The 24,553-nt window shown below is 35.5% G+C and overlaps 1 protein-coding gene across 5 annotated transcripts in view; it reads left to right on the top strand.

Moving 5' to 3' along the window:
- Positions 1-24,553, top strand: part of LOC110037428 (tip elongation aberrant protein 1) — a 70,791-nt gene that overhangs the window by 18,265 nt on the left and 27,973 nt on the right. For 2 of the 5 annotated variants that reach the window (XM_020742076.1, XM_020742075.1), the window contains exons 11-14: positions 13,870-14,022; positions 14,567-14,664; positions 14,806-14,985; positions 15,071-15,174. In XM_020742076.1, coding sequence (XP_020597735.1) covers positions 13,870-14,022; positions 14,567-14,664; positions 14,806-14,985; positions 15,071-15,174 — 535 coding nt within the window. Of the gene's footprint in view, positions 1-3,075; positions 3,666-13,869; positions 14,023-14,566; positions 14,665-14,805; positions 14,986-15,070; positions 15,175-18,595; positions 18,658-21,861; positions 22,330-24,553 lie in introns of those variants that run through there. The other 3 variants (XR_002295338.1, XR_002295337.1, XM_020742078.1) reach the window with 3 other exon arrangements.

The raw sequence follows: 24,553 nt of genomic DNA, 5'->3' as shown, positions 1-24,553 counted from the left end.
CGATTTGTTGCCAATATCCATTATGAGCTGTGCCCAACCAGACTTCAGTAAAATCATGTAAGGTAATATCTCTTTACACAAGTATTCTGACCACAAAAGGTCTGATTAGGTTGAAAGTGGGTAGATCTAACTTCATTGGGTTCCCAAGTATGACCCCAATAGAGTAAAGAACTTGATGATGAAAAAAGTGCAGCTTGAGACTAGGTAGACTAAACCATATTTGTACAGTAGGAGATTTATGATTAGGGTCGAAATCAGGAGACCACCTGAGTAATTTCATTGGCTTGCCTGCAATGTGAAGATATTTTTTTGGAGAAAAATCGAGTGTAGTCTTTTGCCACGGTTAATTGAATAAACACATGCCTCCCATCCATGAGCCCTACTTTCTACTTTCCTATTAGTTTGAGGTCATTAACTTTTTATGATAACTTCCATAGGTGGGTGCCCCCACCGAAATTTTCTAATAAGAGCGAACTTGAATTTCTTAATCAGAGTTGAAATTTCTAATTCAAAGAAAAAAATATTGTTTTCCCACTTTTCCTACTTGCATTCTTAACAAAGGGGCAATCATCTGCATCATCACGATAATCTTTATAACTTGAAGGGAAGATAACTGCCGACTCCACCTAAGTATTACGCACCACGTGGGCAAATGTTTTGCTCCTCCCCGATTTTTTGTCGGTTCGCATTTGAGATTACCTAGTGTCTGTGCATATCACCGATGATGGTAAGCATGAATATCCTCACTATGCCTTGTTGCAAGAGCACAGAATATGCAGATGAGATGGATGCTTTGGTTAATTTTTTCTTTCATATTGTATGCTTGATTATTTTGGATAAGTCCCTTGAGTCACACTATAATGGGTACTATTTCAGAGCTAAAGAGTTCAATATTGTTGTTGCTTCTTCTATGTAATTCAGGAATTTCTCCTGCCTTATACGGATAACATCCGACATTGCTCTATTCCAAGTAGTCAACCTTACAATTCCTGGATGGCCTTATTTGTATGTGCTTGCTCTATTGGAAGGGATTTGATTGGCATTGGTTTCGATAATATATTGGAAGGGACCTGATTGACATTGCTCTATGAGTAGCTTGGCTTTGTTGATATTATATGTTAGCTTGAGCCCTGCTTTGGGTATTGACATTGATTTATGAAAAGGGACATTGATTTATGAGAAGGGGTCCGGTTGGATTTTTTTATATAAGTTGGTGGCAATATATTTTGTGGTTTCAAATAAGACTTATGTTCTTCTCTACGACAAATTTCAAAGAAAGATTGGCATGCAGACCACTAAATTCGAATATCTTTCAATACCATTCAGTCTGTATATGCTCGATATTGGTTTAAGTTGAGCTACTTTTATTGGTTAGTTGAGGTACTTTTATTAACACCAAAAGGAGGAAAGGGAGGAAGAATTAGGAAAATTGATTGTATCGGGTTAGCTGAGAGCTTGTTCTAGTGTTCTCCTTTCATATTCATAGCTATGTAACCTTACACAGTTACATAATAAAACATGTTTGATACTTTTATGTGGATGTTGGTCTTTGACCGAACCACATAATTCTTTTGTGTCATTATATGTATATATTTTTTTTATGAGCAAATTGCAACACTTGGGAAATTGCATTGTTATTTGAGCATTGTTGTTGGTATTGGTGTGAAAAGAAGTTGTCGAGCTATTTACTGTTTCTCTTTTAAGCCATGTACTTTTGGTTGAGGGAAACTTTGAAATTATGGAATACCTGCTCTGTCTTTCTGACATACATTATGGACATCATCTTGAAATTATGTCCTCGTTTTCGATTGTTTTGCACAAACAAGATTTTCTTATGCATGTAAGCTTGGAATGTGATGATATTATTTATTTAACAAAAAATTTTTCATATAGTTCCAACATGTCTAAGACAAATGAAGGTGGTCAGTCAACTTGTGGGATAAGAAAGTTACAAATATTTTCTGCAACCTCTGCATCACAGAGATTGAGATCGGGAATAGGCCAACCACTTATTTCAATAAGGAAGGTTGACAAAATATGACTAAAAGATTTAAAAAATTGATTGGAAGGGATTATGTCAGACTTAAGTTTAAAAATAAATGAGATCAATTGAAAAAGGAGTGAAAAATTTGGAAGAACCTCAAACGTGGATCAACTGAGTTGGGCTGGGATCCCATTAAACAGACAATCGATACTTCAGATGAATGGTGGGCTAAGAAATTAGAGGTAATATTGACATTCTTATTTTGTTTATTCCTAAATTTTTTATTTGCCTAATTATCCCCCTAAACCAATTCCTCAATATAATGTTACAGGCAATGTCGATAGCTAAAAAATACAAGCAGAGCGAAATTGAGTCGGATCTTGAAGATAAATTGGACATAATGTTTAAGGGAGTTGTGGCGACGAGAAAGCATGCTTTCAGCCCTAGTGAGATGGGGTTTGCAGAAATATCAGATGACTTCCCACCAGAGCCGGTGATAGCTGATGAAGAATTACGTAGTATTAACCAGAGGGAAATGTGGGAGTCAAATTCACAGTTAAAGAGGCCCAGGCTTGGAAGAAGGAAGAAAGAAAAGGACACTTTTGTGAAAACCTCATTTCATCGACTCATAGATGCTTTTGGAGCTCCACCACCTGCTCCACTCCCTGACATCACCATTTTTGAGTGTCTTGGAAAATTGACTTATCTTCCTGAAGTTGTTGCAGACAAGCAGTTTCATGCAAAGTGTGTGAAAAAAATTGAGGATCCAACCTATAGGCAAATATTCATGGCGCTTCAGCCAGAATTACGCGTCAAATATTTGCGTGTTTTGTTGGATGAATGAGTTTTATTTTTTATGTTTTGTTAGTTGTAACTTTTGTTGTGTTATGGACTTCTAAAGGCCCAATATTAATATGTTGCTATCTGTAGTCATGTTTTTTTTAAAAATGTACTTCTACATGGTTCATGCTTCTCTATAAGTTGATCTTTGTTTATTCTTTTTTTGTAATGGCTTCATGTTTTCATTGTTTATTTCAGGCTCATACTATGTATTAATAATTGCTGAAATAACTGTCATCTTTTTCCTTTAGGATGGATCCGCAGTAGGAACGCCGTAAGAGTGACATGGGCTGCAGCTATTGCAATATTTTTGTTGGAGTATTATCAATCCGGCAGTACTCGTATATCTTGTATGACGTCCAGCTTTGTTGGGGACAAATGGGTAGATGAAATGTTTTTTGGACATCCAATAAGGTTCAACAACATATTTCGAATGACTGTACCTATTTTAATGGATCTCCTGCAAGAGTTATCTCTGAATCACAACCTTCAAGGTTCTTCTAGCACGATGAAAAGGGAGGTATTGACTATAACTTTATACATTCTGTCACAGAATGAATCAATTAAATGTGCTATGGAGAGATTTCAACATTCATCAGAAACAATAAGCCGTTATTTCTCCAAAGTCATACAGTCACTTGTTAGCATAACAGTTAAAATAGTCAAACCAGAGAATCCATCATTTGCTAGTACTCCAGAACAAATCGCGAGCGATCCCCGTTACATGCCTTATTTCAAAGTAACTATTGATTTCTTCATGTAACTACCAAGATATAAATAATTTCTAACGCTGTATAACAGAACTACATAGGTGCAATTGATGAAACTCATGTGGATGCCCAACTACCCGGCCACGAGAAGGTGGCGTGCATTAGTCGAAGTGGTTCAACCACTCAAAATGTCATGGCGGTATGTGACTTTAACATGTGTTTTTCTTTTGTAATGGCGAGCGGGGAAGGGAGTGCACATGACAGTAAGATTTTCTTCTACGCAACTAGGAATCGATCGCAGGGTTTTTCCCATCTGCCTTCAGGTATGTTTTGATTTGTAAACATACTAGTTATATGTATTATTTGTCATTAATAATGTCTTCCATAACAGGAAAATACTATTTGATTGATGCTGGATATCCTATGCAGAAAGACTACCTGAAGCCATATCCAGACACCAAATATCATATTCCTGATTTTGAGAATGCAAGTGACACCATCCGTGGTAGGAAAGAAATGTTTAACGAATGTCACTCTTCTTTACGCAAGGTAAAGAACGTTTGGGTTTGGAAGAATAAATGGGTCATCTTTCGTGATATGCCATCGTATCCATTTCCAAAGCATGTGCATATTATGGTGGCAACAATGACACTTCATAACTTCATCTGACACATCTTTCATGTTTAGATACAGAGTTTAGTATGACTGATAACGATGAATTGAATGTTTATGACGAACCATCAGAATTTTTGGTTGGGTCTTCAGTTAATGAGGATGAGATTGGCTGTAATGAATTTGAAGTTCATGACACTGAGGGTGTGGTTGATAGGACTGCTCTGAGGGAGTTTATCGTAGATGCTATCTATGACAGCTGATCCACCAAGTCTTATTTATTTCGTACACTATAGGTTCATTTTCATCAGCATTTCTTTTTGCTTTTTTTTTTCCAGGATCTGACATTTGTTTTTTTTTGTTTTAATTTATTTTTATTTTTATTTATTTTGCAATTATAGCAACATGACTTCTAGGATTTCGACAACAAACAAAGTTGTTTTGTGTTACTGCGGACTATCGGCTTCGTTACTCACATCACGTCAATCTCACAGCAGTGGGAGACAGTTCTAAGGTTGTCGCATGGGTGTTTCAGCTCGTTGCGGTTTCTTTCGATGAGCTGACGGTCCAACATGTTACACTACTAGCAGTGATGAGAATCCAATGATTTTCAGGTTGACAGTGCAGCTGAGGATAGACATAGTCAGTGCTTAAATTAAATATTTTAATATTTCTCATTATAATTGTACTTGTATTTATTCTTTTTATATTTTTTCTCATACTCATGAGAGCGTGAGCACTGTATGTCATCTTTTGAACTAATCTCTGATGATTTTAGAATTCTGTATTATATACTTTTGTTTTCATCTTAGTTCTGTTGCAAACAGTTTAACCAAACAGGGGCAGAATGATCATTTATTCAACAACAACTCCAGTAAGTTGTTCTGAATAAGTTGACTCAAACAACAAGTTAGCTTATTCTGTTAATCTGCAGATTATCAGAATAATCTGCTTATCAGCAGATTATAAATAATCAACAGTTGCCCCAAACAGACCCTTAATCATAACTTACAACATAAGTCCTAGAGTTAAGGGCAGACCAAGTCAAGAATATTTTTATTAATGAACAAATATTATTTTTTAAATATATGTAGGTGAAATATAGGGTCTATCTGGGCGGGCATCTGAGCCATTCCAGCTACCTCACGTCGCGTTTTCGATAAAATGTGGGTCGCGGGTTCGAACCTACGACCTGCGTTTCTTCATGTAATTTTACTGAGGTGCCCCCAACTTCACGTATGGTTCTATCCCAGCTTCGTGTCTTCTGTCCTAACCCGCTCTGGAGCTCTTGCATTTTCTCTAATGCTCCGCTCATCCTCGTCCCGTATTTGCTCATCTTCTTTAACTTCGTTCCCCGACAACTATGAGGAGGCTTTTCAAACATTTGCTTCTTTCGGTATCCTCTATCCCTTACCTTTTTTTTGGTGGATTTGCTCTGTTAGCTGCATTGGTTTGCACAAAGTTTCTTCGTGAATTTGTTTGATGGGTTTCTTGTGTTTTTGCACATCACCCATTTTTTTAGATTTTCTAGTTTTTTGGGATTTTTACATTTATAATTGGGCAGTTTCGGCTGCTGATTCTTCGATTTTGATGTTTCAGTTGGAATTTGATATTTGAGTGGGAATTTGAGAAGCACAGGAGACCTCATAAGGGGCAGTTTTGACTATTGTTTCAATTTTTTGTATTTGTGAATGGTTTTGTTATTGGTATGGTGTGGTGTTGGATTTGTTTTTGGGGTGTCATTTTTGCGGTGGGGTTTGCATCTATGAATGGTTTTGTTTTTTGTGTGGTGGGATTTTGGCTGTTGTTTCAGATTTTTTAGGAGGGCAGGTGTTGGATTTATTTTTGAGTTGGAATGAAGTGTTATGGTGTGCTCTGGTGCTGTGGTGTGATGGTTTGCTGTGGTCATTATGTATTTGCCCAAATCATAAGATTATAATAATTTTTAATTGCAGAAGTTGCCTTCTTCATATCATGGAAATAGAAGAGAAGTTGAAAATTTTGTTAAAATGAATGAGAGATGCCATGGGTAAGCAATAAACAAGTATATCCAAATTGAAGTTGCATTCAAACAATAAATGACAATTTGCCACATCCTTAGAGTAGCTAAAATTGCATATTCTTAGAATTTGTATATTGCCAAAGAAAAGGATATTAATTGTTTTAAGCCATTCATTAAACATAGCCCAACAAATGCCGTGAACCTTAAGGCATAATGCTTGTGGCAAATGTAAAAAATGTCAATCCACTTTCTATTATCTAGAATAGAATATTGTTAAGAATCTTCATTATTATGATTAAAGGAACCGTTGTATAAAATGGAGGTTGTCTTGTATAGAAATAAATATTCTTTCAATGATATTCACACTAGTAGTTTTGCTAAGAGCATTAAGTTTTTCTTTTTTTTATAGATGTATTACAACACTAAGAGATGAATTATGAGTTATGGTGTGCCATGATGCTATAGTGTGCTGGTTTGATGTGTTGTGGTGTTGTGGTTAGTCTGCTAATGTGTGATGTGATGTGATGGTGTGGTTTGTAGATGTGCTATTGTGGTTGGGTGTGTGGGGTTTATGGAGGTGTGGTGGTGTTGTGTGTGGATGTGTTGTTGTGGTGTGTGTGATGGTGTGTGGTGTGATTGTGTGTGGTGTGTGTGGTGTGATTGTGTGTGTTGTGTGTGGTGTGGTGCTGTGGAGTTGTGGTTAAGCTGTTGTGGTGTGATTGTGTGTGTTGTGTGTGGTGTGGTGGTGTGTTGTGTGTCGTGTGGTGCTGTGGAGTTGTGGTTAAGCTGCTAATGTGTGGTGTGTGAATGTGCTATTGTGGTTGGGTGTGTGGATGGTTTAGGGAGGTGTGGTTTGTGTGGATGTGTGGAGTTGTTGTGGTGTGGTGGGGTGGGGTGTGATGGTGTTGTGGTGTGGTGGGGTGTGTGGAGGTGTGATGGAGTGTGTGGAGATGTGGCAGTGTGTGTGGTGTGGTGTGTGGATGTGATGTTGTGGAGTGGTGTGGTGGTGTGTGTAATGGTGTTTTTCTTTTGACGGAGTGTGTGGTGTGGTAGTGTGTGTGGTGGTGTGGTGTGTGGATGTGTTGTGTTGGTGTGGTGTGGTCTGTGTTGTGGTGGAGTGTGTGGTGGTGTGGTGTGTACATGTGTATGTATTGTTGCATTCGTATTTATGTTAATATATTTTTTTAATCATAGTAATACAATGATTAAGACCAAAAGGCTGATTACCCACAATGTGGGGCGAAGAAATAAAAATAATATTGTGTGATCTTTGCCTCAAGGAGATTGATATGAGAAATAGATCCACAGACTATTTCAACAAAAAGGGTGGCAAAATATTATCAGAAAATTTGAGGAAAGTACAAACAGAGAGTATGATAGGATGCAATTAAAAAACTAGTGAGATCAGCTCAATGATTGAAAATTTTGAAAGGAATTGAAACGGGATTAACGAGCCTGAGGTGGGATCCGGTGAAGCGAACGATTGATACTTGCGGGAAGTGGTGGACAAAAATGCTAGCGGTAAGCATTTTTGACATGCCCCATAATTTTGTTAATTTCATTTTGTTTTTAAATTGAAGCAGATGTTATATGAATTTGTATGTGATGTCTGCTACAAAGAGATTTAAATTCACTGAAATCAATTATGAGCTGGAGGCGAAATCAAATCGTATGTTTGTGTGTGTCGTTGCTACGGGCAACAATGCATGTGCCCCTAGTACGACAGGTTTTGGTGCACCCCCGAAACCCTAGGAGACCAATCGAGTGATTCCACCGAAGTCGCCAGCTCGGATCTCTTTGAACTTGAGTCCAACTGCTGTTCTAAGCGTCAACGGGCTGAGAATAAGAAGAAAGAGCTGTTTTCCACAGCTGGTGGCTTCATGCAGCGCTGAACCCCACACATCCCAAGCAACTTCTGTTGACCAAGTCCTGTAAATTCTTAATGCCCTAGGGAAATTTTTGAGGAGTTGTCGCTGTATTTGTTTGCGATAGAGTTACTTGAAGATCCGACCCATAGATTTTTTTGTCGAGATGCCCGATGACCATAGGGTGACCTACCTACGATATTTTTATGATCGCAGGAACATTAGGGAGACTTTTTCTATTTACAATCGCTTGGGACATTGATGTTTGTGTATTGTTTTTCATTTTGCTATAGATATTTTAACTACTTGGGATATGGTTTATTCAGTTATGCTTATATGTTTATTGTGTTGTTTGTAACCTAATATAATTGTAGCTAACTCATTGATGCCACTATGTTAGCCAAAATGATATTGATCTACATGGATGCAACCAAAGAAAGACACAGAAGGAGAGTTGCAACTGCTATATGCTTGATGTAAGGATATTATAACTCGTACATAGATCGCCTCCCCTTGTATGACATCCTCATATGCTGGGGACAATGAGTTGGGAAGTTGCTTATTGGCTACTCAATAAGATTTAATAATATGTTCCGCATGACAGATGATATTCAATGATCTATTGGACGAACTATACAGAAATCATTGACTTCATGGCTCTTTCAGAATGACTTCGTGAGAGATGTTGGTAATAATCCTCTACATATTATTGCATAATGAATCAATGTGAGCAATTGAGCGATTTCAACACTCCGAAATAATTTTCGGATACTTTTCAGTGGTGTTGAAGACATTTGTAAGTATTTCTTCACAAGTCATAAAACCAACATATCCTACATTCGAACAGACCCACAAATACATGTCGTTCTTTAAGGTAATGTCTCAAATTTATTACATTTAATTTTCAAAAAAATATTATTACATAACCCATCATTATCTTTCAAGAATTGTATTGGAGCAATCAATGAAATACACATTGATGCACGTGCTCCAAATAATGAGAAAATCATATTCATCGGCCGTTGCAGGTCCCCGACGAAAAATTTGATGGTCGTATGCGACTTCAACATGTGCTTCACTTTTGTCATGATCGGTTGGGAGGGCGGTACACATGACAGTAGAATTTTCAAAACTGTAACACGAAATAATTAGTACAACTTCACACATTCTCCTATAGGTACGCTTGAAACTCAACTATTCTCTTAATTCAGTTTTCCTTCAATACTAATCATGCAATGCATATCAGGTAAATACTACTTTTTTTATGCTGGATATATGTTACAACAAGGTTATTTCAAGCCCTATTCAGATACGAGATATCACATATATGACTTTGAGCAAACAAGCAATGTAATATGAGGTCGAAAAGAAATGTTCAATAAAAGACATTCCTCCTTACGCGGTGTCATTGAGAGGACTTTTGGTGTTTGAAAGAAGAAATGGGTTATACTCTACGATATGTTATCTTACCAATTTCCTAAATAGGTGCAGATTATGATTGCCACAATGACTCCATAATTACATTTGACGACATCCTTCCCATAACAACTTTGATTTCCGTAGGGCGGACGAAGATCATGAGCATCTACCTGTCGAGAAATTTCAGTATCATCTTGGAAATTCTTTGTCATATATTGAGAATGATGCATCCACCATCTGTATTAAAGACGGAGAAGATGCGAGTGAGATGACAAATTGAGGAAACAAATTACGGATGTAATAGAAGAGGGTGATTGAAGTATTTATTATATTATTATTTGTACTTTATTTAATACTATTTGTTTTTTTTTCAGTTTATGTATATTTTTTTCTTGTATATTTGATATTGATTGTTTAGACTTTTTGCACTATTTATAAGTGTTTATTTTCCGTTTGCATTTCATTTATTTTTCTTTTGGTGAGTTTGAAAGGTCCATGATGAGACGTTTGATCTTATGAGTTTTTCTAAACTGTCTGTTTGTCGGTATTGGTTGGTGTTTTGGTAATATATTTATGTGACATACATGAGCTTTGGTATTACATGGATTAAAGACAACCAAAAACCCTTTTTTACAATGTTTGTTGTCTTCTTATAGTGACAGATTTGTTGTTTTATATACCGAGTTTTCTGACACCTTATGCATGCGCAAAACTGTAATTAATTATTTCTTTTATCAATTTGTATTTGTTTATTTTATACGGTTCATGTTTATTTTCATTCCTTGTATATTTGATATTGATTGATTGAGTTTTTTATGCTATTTGTAGGTTTTTTTTTCCATTTGCATTTCATTTGTTTTTTTTTTTTTGGGTTTGAGAGGTCCATGATGAGACTTTTGACCTTATGTGTTCTTCTGACGATCTGTTTGTTAGTATTGGTTGGTGTTACATATGAAATCCTATTGAAAACAACTAAGTTTCTCTTTTTTTCCTTTGACGATACTGTTTTTGAAGTTGCTCTGGATGACCTTTTTTGGTGATATGCATATGTGACACACACGAGCTCGGTATTATGTGGTTTAAAGACAACAAAAAACCTTTTTTTTACAAGGTCTGCTGTCCTATTACAATGACAGATTCGTTAATTGGTATAATGAGTTCACTGAGACCTACATCTTCAAAAAACTATAATTAATTACTTCTTTTATTAATTTTAACTTATGTTATGACTGATAGATTGTTTTTTAAAGCATTCAGAAAAGATGAGCTCTACGATTTCTGCGTTACCGAAGATTTTTGTGCCATTGTGGACTTTAGACTTCCCTGCTGACTTCATATCAGCCATATAACTACGTGAGACAATTCTATAGGTGTTCGCGGAGAATCACAGAGAAGTGTTACTTTTTTCATTGGACGGACAGTCTGATAGATTTCACTGCCGAGAGTGATCGTGAATAGATAGTATCCTTCGAGGACGGCGTAGCTCATGACATACGTTGTCTACGTTTTAAAAATGATATTATCATATAATTAAATGTTAGTATAATAGTTTTTTTCTTTATTTTAGTAATCATGATACTCATTTAAGTGGGATGTATATGCTATTTTTTGTACTGCTCTGAAGTAGATTTTTACTTTTCAAGCATCAAATATTGCTATGAGAGTCCGATTATAAATAACATTAATATGCAGGGGCATAATAGTCATTTGTTCAGAAATAGCTGTCGCACTGCTGTTTCCAAACTGTAAAAAACAAATAGCCAACTAGCTTATCCGCAGCTGCTTCTGCGCAGCAGCTTCCTGTGGCAGTTGTTGCGCAGTAGCTTACTAATAAGATGCAGTTGTCCTAAACAGACCCATAGACAGAAATGCATGAAATGAAATTTTACAGAATCAATAAAATCTTTTAATAATCTTTTATCAATAAAAAGTATTCCATCAACTAATATAAAGGAAATAATCAACTAAAATGTAATAACCTAGAATCCAATATATGTTTAAGCAAAGACGGATAACTTGACAAAAATTATGAATAATAAAATAATATTTATTGCTAAAAAATCAACTCATGCAATGACTATCCATCAATCAACTTGGTAAAGTCTAAGTAGAAAGTTAACAAAAAATGAGTATGCCATACAAACTTAATTTATTTTTCTATTTATAAAGACTTAAATGACAAAGTTCAATATATTGTTAATAAAAGAGAGTATTGTTTGCAGTTCAATATTGATGTAATAAATGTTCCCATGGCCTTAGATTAGAGCAATATGTGACATGTCTTGAATGATAAAATTCTCAACTACTTTACGATTATTTATAATGCACTTGTTATTATAGTCTTTTGTAAGAAAAGAGCGATAACTGATTTTTTTATGAGCTAACACATTTATTTGTGGCAACAAATATATATTCAATATATCCTAATATAATTAATCAAACATGTATCATAATATCTTAGATATATAGTCGGTGTCACGTAACCCTTAATGAGAGGATGGTTTTACCTAATGGATTCTAATGATGTCCACAAGAATTGGCGCCACATGGTCTTTGTTAGTCTAGCTAGCCAATCATGTTACTAACAGGCTACCACAAAAATCTTACCCACAAGCATGACATTTTATATGTTATGAGTATATGCTATAATGATTTTTCTATAAACAAGTATAATGAAAATTTATTAATTGTCAAAATAATACAATTTGCATGAACATGATTTGTTTCACACTACGGAAAGTTATTTCTATATATTAGCTTACGCCATCCCAACCTGCATTTCAGGAGGAAAGAGTTTATGCATCAATCACTATTGCAAGGCTATCTTACACATCACAGCATTAAATTTCCATGTGTGGAAGGCATGTTTGAATGTGAAAAACATGCTTGGCAATCTGTTAAACAAACAAAGCATCAATGATAACACATCTAGTAAAGAAGATTACATTTATCTATTAAATATATGCTAACTAGTGTTAAGTATAGAGAATCAAATATAATACTTTCATGTCCTAAAGAAATAACACCAGATGAACAGTACCCTTAAAATTGATATATAAATAAAGACAAACATTTTATCAATGTTATAATTGTAATTTCTATCTAAAATTTAATCATAACCTAACTTATGTGATCAATTCCCATATTAACCTAATCAATTACAGATTAGTACCGTAAAAGATTTAATTAGATTGAACTAAATAAAAACAGCTATTTTACCAAGTTAAGTTGTAAGAAGTCAATAGTAGCAATGCAAAAAATTTTATGAAACATAACAATTTTTTCCATAAATTGCAATGAGGCTGAAGGAAATGATGAAAATTAAAATTTTCATAAAATTTTATGATAAAGTCAAAAGTAAGAGGGAAAGAATATGATGAGGTTAACACAAACTCTCTTAAAATTAATGAAGCTGATCTCAATGAAAAGTTCAGGTTGTTGCTTTTAGCTGTCGGAATTTAGAGACTGGATAGAATGACAATTGTGTTTTGTGGAGAAACTTGCTGCATTTGTGAAGCAGGGAGGAGGAAGCATGCATCCGAGAGGAAAATCTTGAAGGAGAGGCTCGATCTGCAGATTTACGGTTTTAGTCAAAGGAGAAAGCAAATAGTATGAATACTAATTTTATTAATTAGTTATGGTTGCTGGAGGGTGAGACGTATGAGAAATAATACTGTTACCGTTAAAGCACAATACATACACGTGGAGACTTCAGCATAAATCCGTAAAGGGTGTTAAATCTGAAAAGCCTTTAGAAATCGTACTTCAGTTGTCCGTAAATTGTCAGCATTTTAGTCCTTTGGCTTAAAGCAAGTAATGTTTCTGATCATCCAAACATGAATTAGGAACAAATATATTATCCATGAGTACTTCTCAAAAAATTCTACGACAGATCATGAGAAATTTATATTTATGTTAGGATTAATTCCAACTTAGATTATTATTTAAATTCATCTTTCCTATTATAGCACCATGTTACATGTGGCTGCATGATAGGTGGTGATATCATTGCAATAGACAGCAAAAACAGAAACAATGGAATGGCTTCAATGCCGAATCTAGCTCCACAAACATCAGCAATGTTTAATTTTTCCGGCTTACTGCTAAGGATGTGTAGTTTCACATGCCTTGCATAACAAGAGAGTTAATGTCCTTTTAAAGTTTGTTTGCTTTTTGGTATTTGATGGTTTTTCTAGGGCTTGAGGCAAATTTGTCTCAATCTTTGAATGAAGATAACACTTTGGTTTTTCAAATCTTGAAGGAAGTGTCTCCTTAATTTTTGAATTAAAATGTTATTTTTTGACTTTCAACAATGTCAGTTTAAAATTTGTGGAGCTTTTATTTCCCAAATTTGTTCATTGATAATCAACTTCTTGATTTAAGTCTCTGTTCAGTGGAAGTGAATTCATGCATTGATAATTGACTTGGTGATTTCAGTCTCTGTTCAGTGGAAGCGTTTATCTACTAACAACGATCCTCCTCCTACGAGAGCCTATCACTCCATGACCTGTATTGGTGCACGTTATCTTTTATTTGGTGGCTTTGATGGGAAAACTACATTTGGTGATATATGGTGGCTGGTTCCAGAAGGTATTCATGGTTTAGGTGTAAAGAAAGTTTTTTTTTTTTTTTTTCTTCTGTTTTATTGCTCTTGTCAGTTGACATTCTGTTAATTGAAGCTATATGTATGAAAAGAACCTTTCGGATCCTCTATTAGGCATTGAACTATCTAAGCACCACTTACATGAAAGTATAATTTACTTCTTTTTCTTATTCCTTTAATATTCGGTAGATCCTAATCTGAAAGTTTACAAAGTACTTTGTTGCTAATGGTATTTTTGTTTAAAAATAGAGTACAAATTAAAGAGGTGCTTATTTGGGATGTATAATATTTTGGAAATAGTTTTTGGCTCTATATGTACTTTTATTAGTAAATTCTTGTGCTTTGGCGTGGTCTCCATATCTTCAGACCCTAACCTACAATTTTTGGCATTTTTGTTAATTTATTTAGCCAGTGTAGTTGTGAATATAATCTACTTCTCCACTAGATTTTACATCAAGCAAACAGGTATGAGTAATTTGAATAGAATAAAAATATGAAGACTAATCCTTACCTTTTACTTTATTCTTCAAGATGACCCTATTGCCAGACGGCCTCTTCCACGTCTTCCAAATATTTCTTCTGAGAGTGAATCCATAATTTCAAATCAGTCAGCACAATCTGTGCTACAGGTGATGCTGACATTTCTTGAACATGAACTAGGTCGACTGTTTGAATTTTTTCTTTTTCGTTGTATGAATCTTCCCTGAGAGTGAGTAGAGGCACTTTTAGGCACGTTGCTGTAAATTGAAACGCCACTTTATCTCGTGTAGGAAAATCTACTAGGCCAAGATGCGGTTTTAGAGTTGCAAAAAAAGTTGGGAATTTCAATTTCCTCCTCTGATGCTCAGATAAAGGTTGTTGATGATGTGAATGACAAAGAACTTTTGGAGTTATCTGCCAAATTAGCTGGAGAAGTGCTTCCTGCCAGTGATCACGCTGTGTCCATACAGGTTACCTTTTGCTATAAAATGATGTCATTTAGTATTTATTTGTTTTTAGTTGGTTTGAATTTTGTTTTCTCATGTGGTTCTCCAGGCACCACGTGAGCACTGGAAGGATTGTGCTCCAAATTCAATACAACTGCATGAGCTTGATGCACTACTTCGGGACTACCAACGTCTTATAATCAATCAACACAAGTGAGCTTCTTGTGGTCAACTAATATCCTTGCTCAGTTTTTACTTTTGACATTTGAGGCCCCTTCCTTTGTGGAACCAATATATGTACAATGTCTACATACTAATATAAATAAGCATTTAAGTATTAATCTCAATTTAAAAGATTACACTCATCAATATTAAAAAAAATGCTTGTACTCTTAATGTAATAACTAAACCCTAAACTCTAATTAAATTACAATAGGGAAATCAGTGTGGAACAGGCACTTCGAGAATTTTATTATTATATTGGCGAGTAAATGATCACGTGAATATATGTATTTATTTTAACTAGTTTCAAAATCTTTTTGAACTCCACACAAGTAATTTAGGGGCAATGGGTAAATGATCATGTGAATATGTGTATTTGAATTATAAGCACAATGATTTTAGTTGATTTCACTACCTAAGATTGTAAGATTAATCTAATTAAACACCAATATTCACAAAATGTGTCCAAATACAAATATTATGTTGGTGATTATCATACATTTTAGAATAATTAACTAATTAATATAGAAGTGATTGATTTATTTCTATGTAATGACATATGTATGATATTGGAAATAGGTGGAACTCAACGGAAACACAAAAAACAAACTTTTATTAATACTGAATTAGGGTTACAACCCAACACAAACGGAATGGGAAAACACAATAACAAATAATACTCCGGCTAGGGCCGAAAGGAAAGATCTGAGGGCGGTGACCATGGGGCGATGGTATGAGGAAAGGATGGTGGTTGTGAGGTCAGTTAGGAAGGGGTTTGGTAATGATTTGGGAGGTCAGTAGAGGACTGAGACGAAGGGGAAGTGGCTGGACAACCGGAACTGCTGCAGAAAAATGGCGGCTGCTGTCAGAGGAGGGAGGAGAAGGGATGGTAAAAAGGAATGATACAACACCATCTTAGAGGAGGATACAGTCAGAGCACCACCATCTCCTCGGAAACAGTCCTAGAATAGGGAATACTTATCACACTAGAAATCTGAAAATAGAACACAACAAAAGCTGCCTTAGAATTGCCAAAATATCTCCCTTATGGGTAGAAGAAGAAAAGGAAGGAGGAGAGGGGCCGGTGGCAATCCTGCTGTAGGCTGCTCAGCCTGGGTTCACCCTAGACCGGTCCAGTGCCTACTACTCCTGCCCGTGCGACAATGTTCTGCACCCGCTTCAGTTTCCTGGGGTTAGGGGAGCTTCGACATCATTCGTCGAGGCTTCTGGTTCTTGTCTTTGGAAGACTAGACCTCACTAAAAATGAGGTCAACACTATGCCGGTATTGTCATTCCACAATGCACATCCTGAGCGGGAGCTGCATATCAGGAGGGTTCTCGCAATGCAACTCTCGAGCCCTTACATTTGAAATCTTCGTCTTCCAATTCACGTGCCCAATATGCGGTGGTAGAGTAACAAGTATGTTGGTAGAACATAATTCTGGGAGGAAATCTATGGCAGGTTGTGCCACTCTCATTAGTGATCACTTAGAAGAAATATCTTTGGTGACACGACTTGGATTCCATTGAAGAATTTTCACCCTTCTTAGGCTTCTAGGGCACATTTCAGAGTTGAGATTCAACCCATCTGGAAATCTGCTGACGGGTACCCCGCTGAGCTGACTCTTACATAAGATCTACTAACTGTAATAGTCCAAGCATGAGACATAATGACTCCTTTTTGGACATTGTTAGACCTCCAACTGTAGGTTCAACTTAGGAGGAGGTCTATAAATCTTAAAGATCTGTCTTGCTCTTGTCTGTGTGGGCCTTGTGTCTGATGTCAACTTCTCAGGCTCGTAACTGCATTGGTCACATACAATGAAGTCGGTTGGAGTCTTTTATGAGCTTAATTGGGATAAGTGTATCTTGCCCTCAACTGAAAATGAGTTCTTATCGTTTATGTCCTCACCATCTTCAGTGTCTGAGGTGACTTTATCCAACTTTTCAATGACGTTCTGCTCGGTGATGTATATCACTCCCTGGGTTGTACATTCTGTTTCAACATGTCCAAATCCATGACACCTATAACATTTTCTGGCTATAACAGACTTGCAAATTAGTTTCGCTGGATAATAGCCAGGGGTTCGCTTGGTGCTACGCTCTCCACTTCGGAAGCTAGAGTCTGCAACTTTTGACAGTAGTAAGTTGATAGGAACTGACGCTGTGTTTCCCGCTTCGACCTTTTGGGTCACTGTCGAGGGTGGACTCCCATTGGATTTCATCATCCATGTCCGTAACCCACTGCCTAAGTCGGCGGATCTCTTGCCGTTTATCCTCCTGGGAAGACTCTGGTATGCATCTCAATGGTGGCATGACTACGGTTTAGACTTGGGAGGTGTGAGGGCTAAAATTTAATTTAGGGTTGCTGATTTTGAAAATCAGTAAGAGGAATGGAGGGTTAGGTCAAAATTTTGGCTATGGTTGGGAATAGAAAAGAACAAAATTTTTATGGGGAGTGGCTTGGTAAGGGGTGGATGCTAGAAAACTATGGTATATAACTAGGGTTAAAATAGCACTGATACCAAATATTACCGGAAATAGGTGGAATTCAGCGAAAACACAAAAATCAACTTTTATTTGTACTGTTAGGGTTACAATCCGACACAAACAGAGAGGGGAAACACAATAACAAACAAATCTTTGGCTAGGGTCGAAAGAGAAAATCCGAGGCGGGGTGAAGGTATGGGATGGGTTGATGGTTGCGAGGTTGGTTAGAAAGGGGTTTCGTGGTGATTTGGGAGGCTGATAGGGGGATTGAGACAAAGGGGAAGTCTCTGGACATCTAAATTTGCTACAAGAAAGTGGTGGCTAGTGTTAGAGGGGGGAGGAAAAAGGATTAGGGATGATAAAAAGGAAGGATACAACACCACCTTGGAGGAGGATACAACCAGAGCACCATCGACTGTTCGGACACAGCCATAGAATAGGAAAAATTTTTCACACAGGAAATCTGAAAGTAGTGCACATCAAAAATCGCTCTAAAGCTCCCAAAACAACACATAAATTATCTCATATGAGTAGAAGCATACTAGGAAACAGAAGAGGGGTTGGTGATAGTCCCGCCCTGTCTAAATCTCGCCTTAGGCCGCTACGTCTGGGTTCACCCTAGACCTGTCCAGTGCCTACTGCTCCCGCCCGAGCAGGAGTGTTCTTACACCCACGTCAACGTGTGCATTCCAAATTTTAAAAAATTATTATTATTTTTTAATTATAATACGGGGAGTGGGTGGCTTGGGGGTGGGGGCCACAAACCCCTTTCTCCTATGTGCTTGCCCATGACGTGCATGCAAGGGGTCCATGTTGCCCCAATTTTATTTTGAGAAAGTAAATCTCCTATGCACCCTTGCCACCACTTGTACATGTTATTTGGGTATGACAGAAATGTTTCACTTATAATTTTTTTGTGCAGGTAGACCTATGTTTGCCATTTTTGGTTCGGTGGTGCGAAGACTAACACCTTTTTTTATCGTGGTGAGTGTTAAAGATCTTAGATTATAAGCATTCAAATGTGATGTTCTTTACATGGCGGGAAATATTCTTATAAATTTTTATGTAGACATACAAAGACATCTTTCCTAGTGCGTTGGATGTTAAAAATCCCAATCGTGTTATCTCTGATAGCACTCATATATTTATTCTCAATGGCGCCACTTATAGAAGAGATATTAGGATGTTGCTGAAATTTTTGGTGAATGAACTCTCAATTTTAAAAAAAATAAATGAATACTTACACTTAAAAATTTGTTAGACCTAAAACTAACATTACAAAACATCATTAATAAATGAAATATTAGTTGTGTTAACAAATTGAAAATATTAAAATAAACAAATTGAGCTCATAGGGGATTCACGAGGAGCATGAAAACTGGCCTACAGACAAAATTAAGAATCTTCTAACTGCATTTAAAGTACTCTTGAATTTTCAAAACTTTTATGCACACACTCTATAGATTCATCTTGGGATGCAAATGGGCTAGGGTGGATTCGTATTTATCGGCTAATAATGATCCCCTATGGGGCCCACTTGAGGAGCAATTGTTTTAAATATTAGCTATTGTCATTTTAATACACTCAACAAACGTTAGGCCCTTAATGATCACAACTGAATCTGCATCTAACATATGAAATTGGACAATATATGATCAATAATGGTCCTAAAATGCAATGTTGTGCTTGTGTTTTGACGACTGTATGTTTAAATGATTGATCACCATGACTAACTTTGCGCTCATTGGAAAGATATATATTTTTTTCAACTGAAATCAACTAGTATATTGCGTGTCAGAGGTGGTACTGTTACCCTAAAATGATGCATCCATTAACCACTAAGGACAACTTGTTAATGTCTTCAGCGTTATTGTGCTCTCGTGAGCAACATTATATATTTGCAAATGAAAAGTATTTATATTAGATCAGTGGATGACCATTGTTTTTTATGGGTCGCATAGTCATTTTGACAATGCATGCAAAGGAATTAAGTTGTCTGCATGTGCTTCGAATAATTTGTTAAATGTTCAAATTTGATAGCTTAGGAATGCTGTGCAGATAAACGATAAAACACAAACAAATTTTTATATGCTATGAAAAACATGATAAGTGACATAATACATGGTCTAGGAATACTGATTGAATAAAATAAATTTTAATTCCAATTGCTTTTGTTTTGAGAGAAGTGCAGATACTTTGAACAAACTAAGTTTTTAAAAGACGTAAATTCTTTTTTTCAAAATATAATTCAAAATCTATCAACATATGTATGTTCTCGAACGAGCTATTACTTTGATTCTTCATATCATGAATATTGGTGTTGGCAAAACTTGTGTTACATAATGATATGTGTATTCATAGTTTTAGTTGTATGCAACCAACTTGTTATCAAGGCTCTTCAGTGAATCTCATAAAAATTTATTATATCAATCGTAGCTTTCGTTTGGGGAGGAAAAATTTTTAATGCATTATTTAGGGCGCACATACACACACACACACATGGAAATCAATCCCTCTTTATTTACGTACTTACCAAACATATCTCACCTAAATTTGGAAAGAAAATAATTTTAAATAAAAATTGAAAAATATAAAATAGTGAGGAAATAAATCAATCAAAGTTTTTTTAGGATATCCTAATGAAATCTTTCGATATTTGGAGTTGGTGGTGGCTTATATGAGACGTAAATATGGAATGAACCAAATCTTCTCAAATTTTCACTATTCCTCAAGATGTGTCGTAGATGTTGTAGAGACCGAACTTGATATTAAGTTCGACGTGCTGGAAGAAAGAGCTTTGGGGAAGAAATTAACAACTTGTTTGTGTCATGGGATATAACTTAGTTGTATAATTCCCCCATTGATTTTCTTAGAGTTGAAGTGTCTATCAAAGTCGATATGCTTGGACATGTAATGATGCACACAATTCTTGACAATACTGTTAGTTGCTTGACCGTCACAAAAATCTATATTGGCTGAATGGAGTTACATTTAGTTCTCTTAACAATTTCTAAATTTGGATCCCTTCATAATCCCCTAAGGCTTCTGATTTTACATTGCTTCTCAAAATAACAATTTGCTTCCTTTTCCCAACCAACATCAATGTAAACTTCCACAGCTTTGTTTTTGGTTTTCTCAAAAATTAATCTATAACTATGAGTCGTTTTTAGAAACCTCAAAATCCTGTATACCATGTCCAAATTCTATTTATTTGGGCTTATTCATTTGTTGGCTCGCAATACTGATAGAATATGTCATATCTGGCGTAGTATGTGATAAATAAGTATTCCCATAAATTTTTGTTATTTTCTCTTATGCACAGATATACTTTCTTCTTTTCTGTCCGACTTTTTGTTGGGTTTCATCAGAGTATCAACAAATTTGCAACCAATCATCCCTGTTTCCTTTAGCACATCTAGGATGTATTTTCTCTATGATATAATAACCCCTTTCCTGGACCTTGCTACCTCCGTACGTAAAAAATATCTCATGTTTCTTCAGTCTTTAATTTCAAACTCAATGACAAACCCTTCTTTGATTTTATAAATATTTTTTCAAAATGACTAGTAAGAATGATATCTTCCACTTTAACAATCAGTGCAACAATCTTATTTGAATTGTGTTTTATGAATAATGTGTGATCAATTACTTTGAGAATATCCACCAGATTTCATAAAATTTTCAAACATGCCCTTGATGATTGCCTAAGCACATAGAGAGACTTCCTTAGTTTGCATACTAGGTGTTTGTTGGAGTCATTTTCAAGTTCTGATTGCATATCCATGTATACTTCTATATCCCTATTCACGAAGGAATTTTTATGTCAAATGGATGCATTTCCCATTCCTTTTTGACTGCTACTGGAAAAAGAGTTTGATAGTATTCAGTTTGACAACTGATACAAATGTCTCTTGATAGTTAATCTCATAGACTTTTGTGACAACAAGTCTAACTTTGAATATCGCAACACTACTGGCAGCTTTGTATTTGATGTGGAATGCCTATCTGCATCCAATTGGCTTCTTATCTTGAGCAAGTCTAATAAGAGTCTATGGGCCATTATATGCTATAGTGCTTGATATGACTTACATTTATGATATTTTCCTCATTAGTTCCATATTTAATTTTTTTATTTATCATGATTTAATGCTTGTAAAGTCTATATTTGTTGCCTTTTGCATGTTACAGGTGTCGTGCGCGCTTCACGGAGCCAAAACACAGTTGCAAAATTTAAAGGACCTACATAATTATGCTGGGTCCTTTGGTTGGCTTTTGCATACCTATGCTAGGCATGCCATAGCTATGTTGCTTCTAGCGTAGCTACACCAACGTCCTTCCAGATGCGTATTTTGGCAAATTTGACATGTTTGGAGGCTGTTTTGAAGCCCTTATCTTTGTAAGGAGATGTATGAAGACCAAAACAATATTTTTGTCCTTTGGGGATTTACCTCTAAGGTTAAAGAGAGTCTTTAGGGCTCTAGGATTTCTCTCTAGGGTTTGCTCGAGAGAGCTTTTGCTATTTTCCTCGTCATGTTTTTCTGTTGAGAGTTTGGAGGTTGAGGAGAGATTGAGTGCAATTATATGAGGGAGATCTATGAAAAACTTGAATTGAACGGGGAGGATCACAGTGTATTGTAAAGACTGCTTGACTCGGTTGTGAGTTTTTTGTACCTCTTGCATTGTTTTTGTTTTTATGCCTGCAATAACAATTTTCGTGCTTTCTTTTCGCATGCATCATATTTGATCTCATTTTTGTACTCCCATAATGTAAAATATGTGCTTTTGTCATTGTTTTATCCTATGGATTCTGAACCTTAGACATTTTCTCTATGCTTGGATTTCATATGTTGATGTGTTAACTTTCCAATCTTAAATTACTTTTAATATGACCTAATAGACTGTTAAAACTCATTGTGATCTAGGGCTTCTAACCATTTTCTAGAAGAATAAGTATGTTGACATACAATAGCCTGATGGAATAGACATATTGCCAATAGGAAAATGCAACCTAAAATGGGAATATTGCTTGGTTAAGCTCCCTTAACTGTAATATGATTTCCAAAGTTTCATATGACCTAAACATAGGCTATGGAGGATTTGTCCTTGGTTGTAACAATAATATGGGATTTTATAGGAAAAACATCGAAAAATCACTAAACCTCTGCTGTAAAAGTATGAATCTTTCATCTCTTAAAAACTTCAACAAATTTTAGTTTAGTTTTTTGCCTTTTAGGATTTTAACATTTTCAATTTTTGCACAATGACATTTCAAACTAGGTTCAGAGTTTAGTAAACTAAAGATTTGCCTGTTAGAATATTTTAACAACTTTTGTCTTGTGTTCGATATGTAAACTTTTTATCCATATATTACTTGATTGACACGTTTGCTTGTGTTATTGATTGATTGCTTCGCAGTAGTTTTGTGCGTCAAGTTTTTTTGGCATCGTTACCGAGACAATGAGTCAAAATTTTTTGATTTTAGAAGAATTTTAGTTGAAATACGTAGAGTTTTAGTTTGAACTGTTTCTTGTTTTACTGTTTATTTGCATTTTTGTTATAATTCTGTTTCGTTTATATTTTTGAAAAATAAAAAAAAAGAAAAATTGTTTACTTCTTTATTTCTGTTCTTGTGATTGTATATTATTTTTTTCAGTTGTTATATTGTCCATGTGTTTTTCTTACTTTTTTTACCTATTATTTTCTCCATTCCTGTTTTAGAATGGGGTCACCCTTTGCAGATCTGTCGTTGCATGAGTATGAGTAACTTAGGTGAACTGTTGCTCTTCGACCTTAAGTAAAATAATAATAATAATAATAATAATAATAATAATAATAATAATAATAATAATAATAATAATAATAATAATAATAATAATAATAATAATAATAATAATAATAATAATAATAAAACACTTAGAAATCACAAACCCTCAAGAATACGATCATAAACCTCTAATGGAGTATGCCATCCCATCGATTTCTGAAACTAACAAAACAACGTCATAGAAACCCTTAATTTTGAACTTCAGTTTGAGCTCATCCTAATGATTTAGACAAACCAGTTTGGGGATGACTTACAGAAGATCCATACCTTCGTTTGGCTAGCTTATTTGAACTGTGTGCCACCTTCAATTTTAGCATTGTCTCCGACAATTTTGTTAGATTATGCTATTCACTTTCTCACATAGGGATAAAACCAATGTGGCTATACTCTTTAGCACCAAGATCGATCGCTACTTAACAATTTAACCCAAAAATTTTTGGTCCAATACTTTCCTCTCTTTAAGATTGTCAAAGTTAGGAAAGATATCATGTCCTTCACCTAATCAGATGAATAGAATTTCTATAAAGCTTGTGAATTGCTCAAAAAACGGTTTAGTGAGTGCCCACATCATACCTATCTGATTAATTGATTATCCATACTTTTTATGATGGGTTGGTGGGATTATTTAAGGTTAATTATAGATGTTGCAAGTGGAGGTCCATCTTCACATTATTTAAGGAATACTATTGAATAAGAAAATCTCCACAAACGATTTTCAATGGTCATTTCAGAGAGTTACCCATAAAAAAATAATTTGTGGGCTTAAGATTGATGTGCTAACTATCTAGGCTTCACAAATTACTGAAATTTCGTGGAGAGTAGACAACTTAGGAATGAATTCGGTGTCAGGATCCCTACTTAGTGACAAGATGGCTTATGGACTAGTAAGTGATTCTAACACCACTTCCCCGGATGCCATCAGAATTAGGTGCAACAAGCCTTATTTTAACACTTACAACCTAGGATGGTTGAATTATCTAAACTCCAATTAAAACAATAATAACCTAATTGTAGGATACCATAAATGGGGGAGCACCCAAGCCAATACTATAGAAA

The sequence above is a fragment of the Phalaenopsis equestris genome, unplaced genomic scaffold (genome assembly GCF_001263595.1).
Source record: "Phalaenopsis equestris unplaced genomic scaffold, ASM126359v1 Scaffold219150, whole genome shotgun sequence".
NCBI lineage: Eukaryota > Viridiplantae > Streptophyta > Magnoliopsida > Asparagales > Orchidaceae > Phalaenopsis > Phalaenopsis equestris.
Note: the sequence above shows the minus strand (reverse complement) of the source record. Positions and strands in the feature narration are given on the sequence as shown.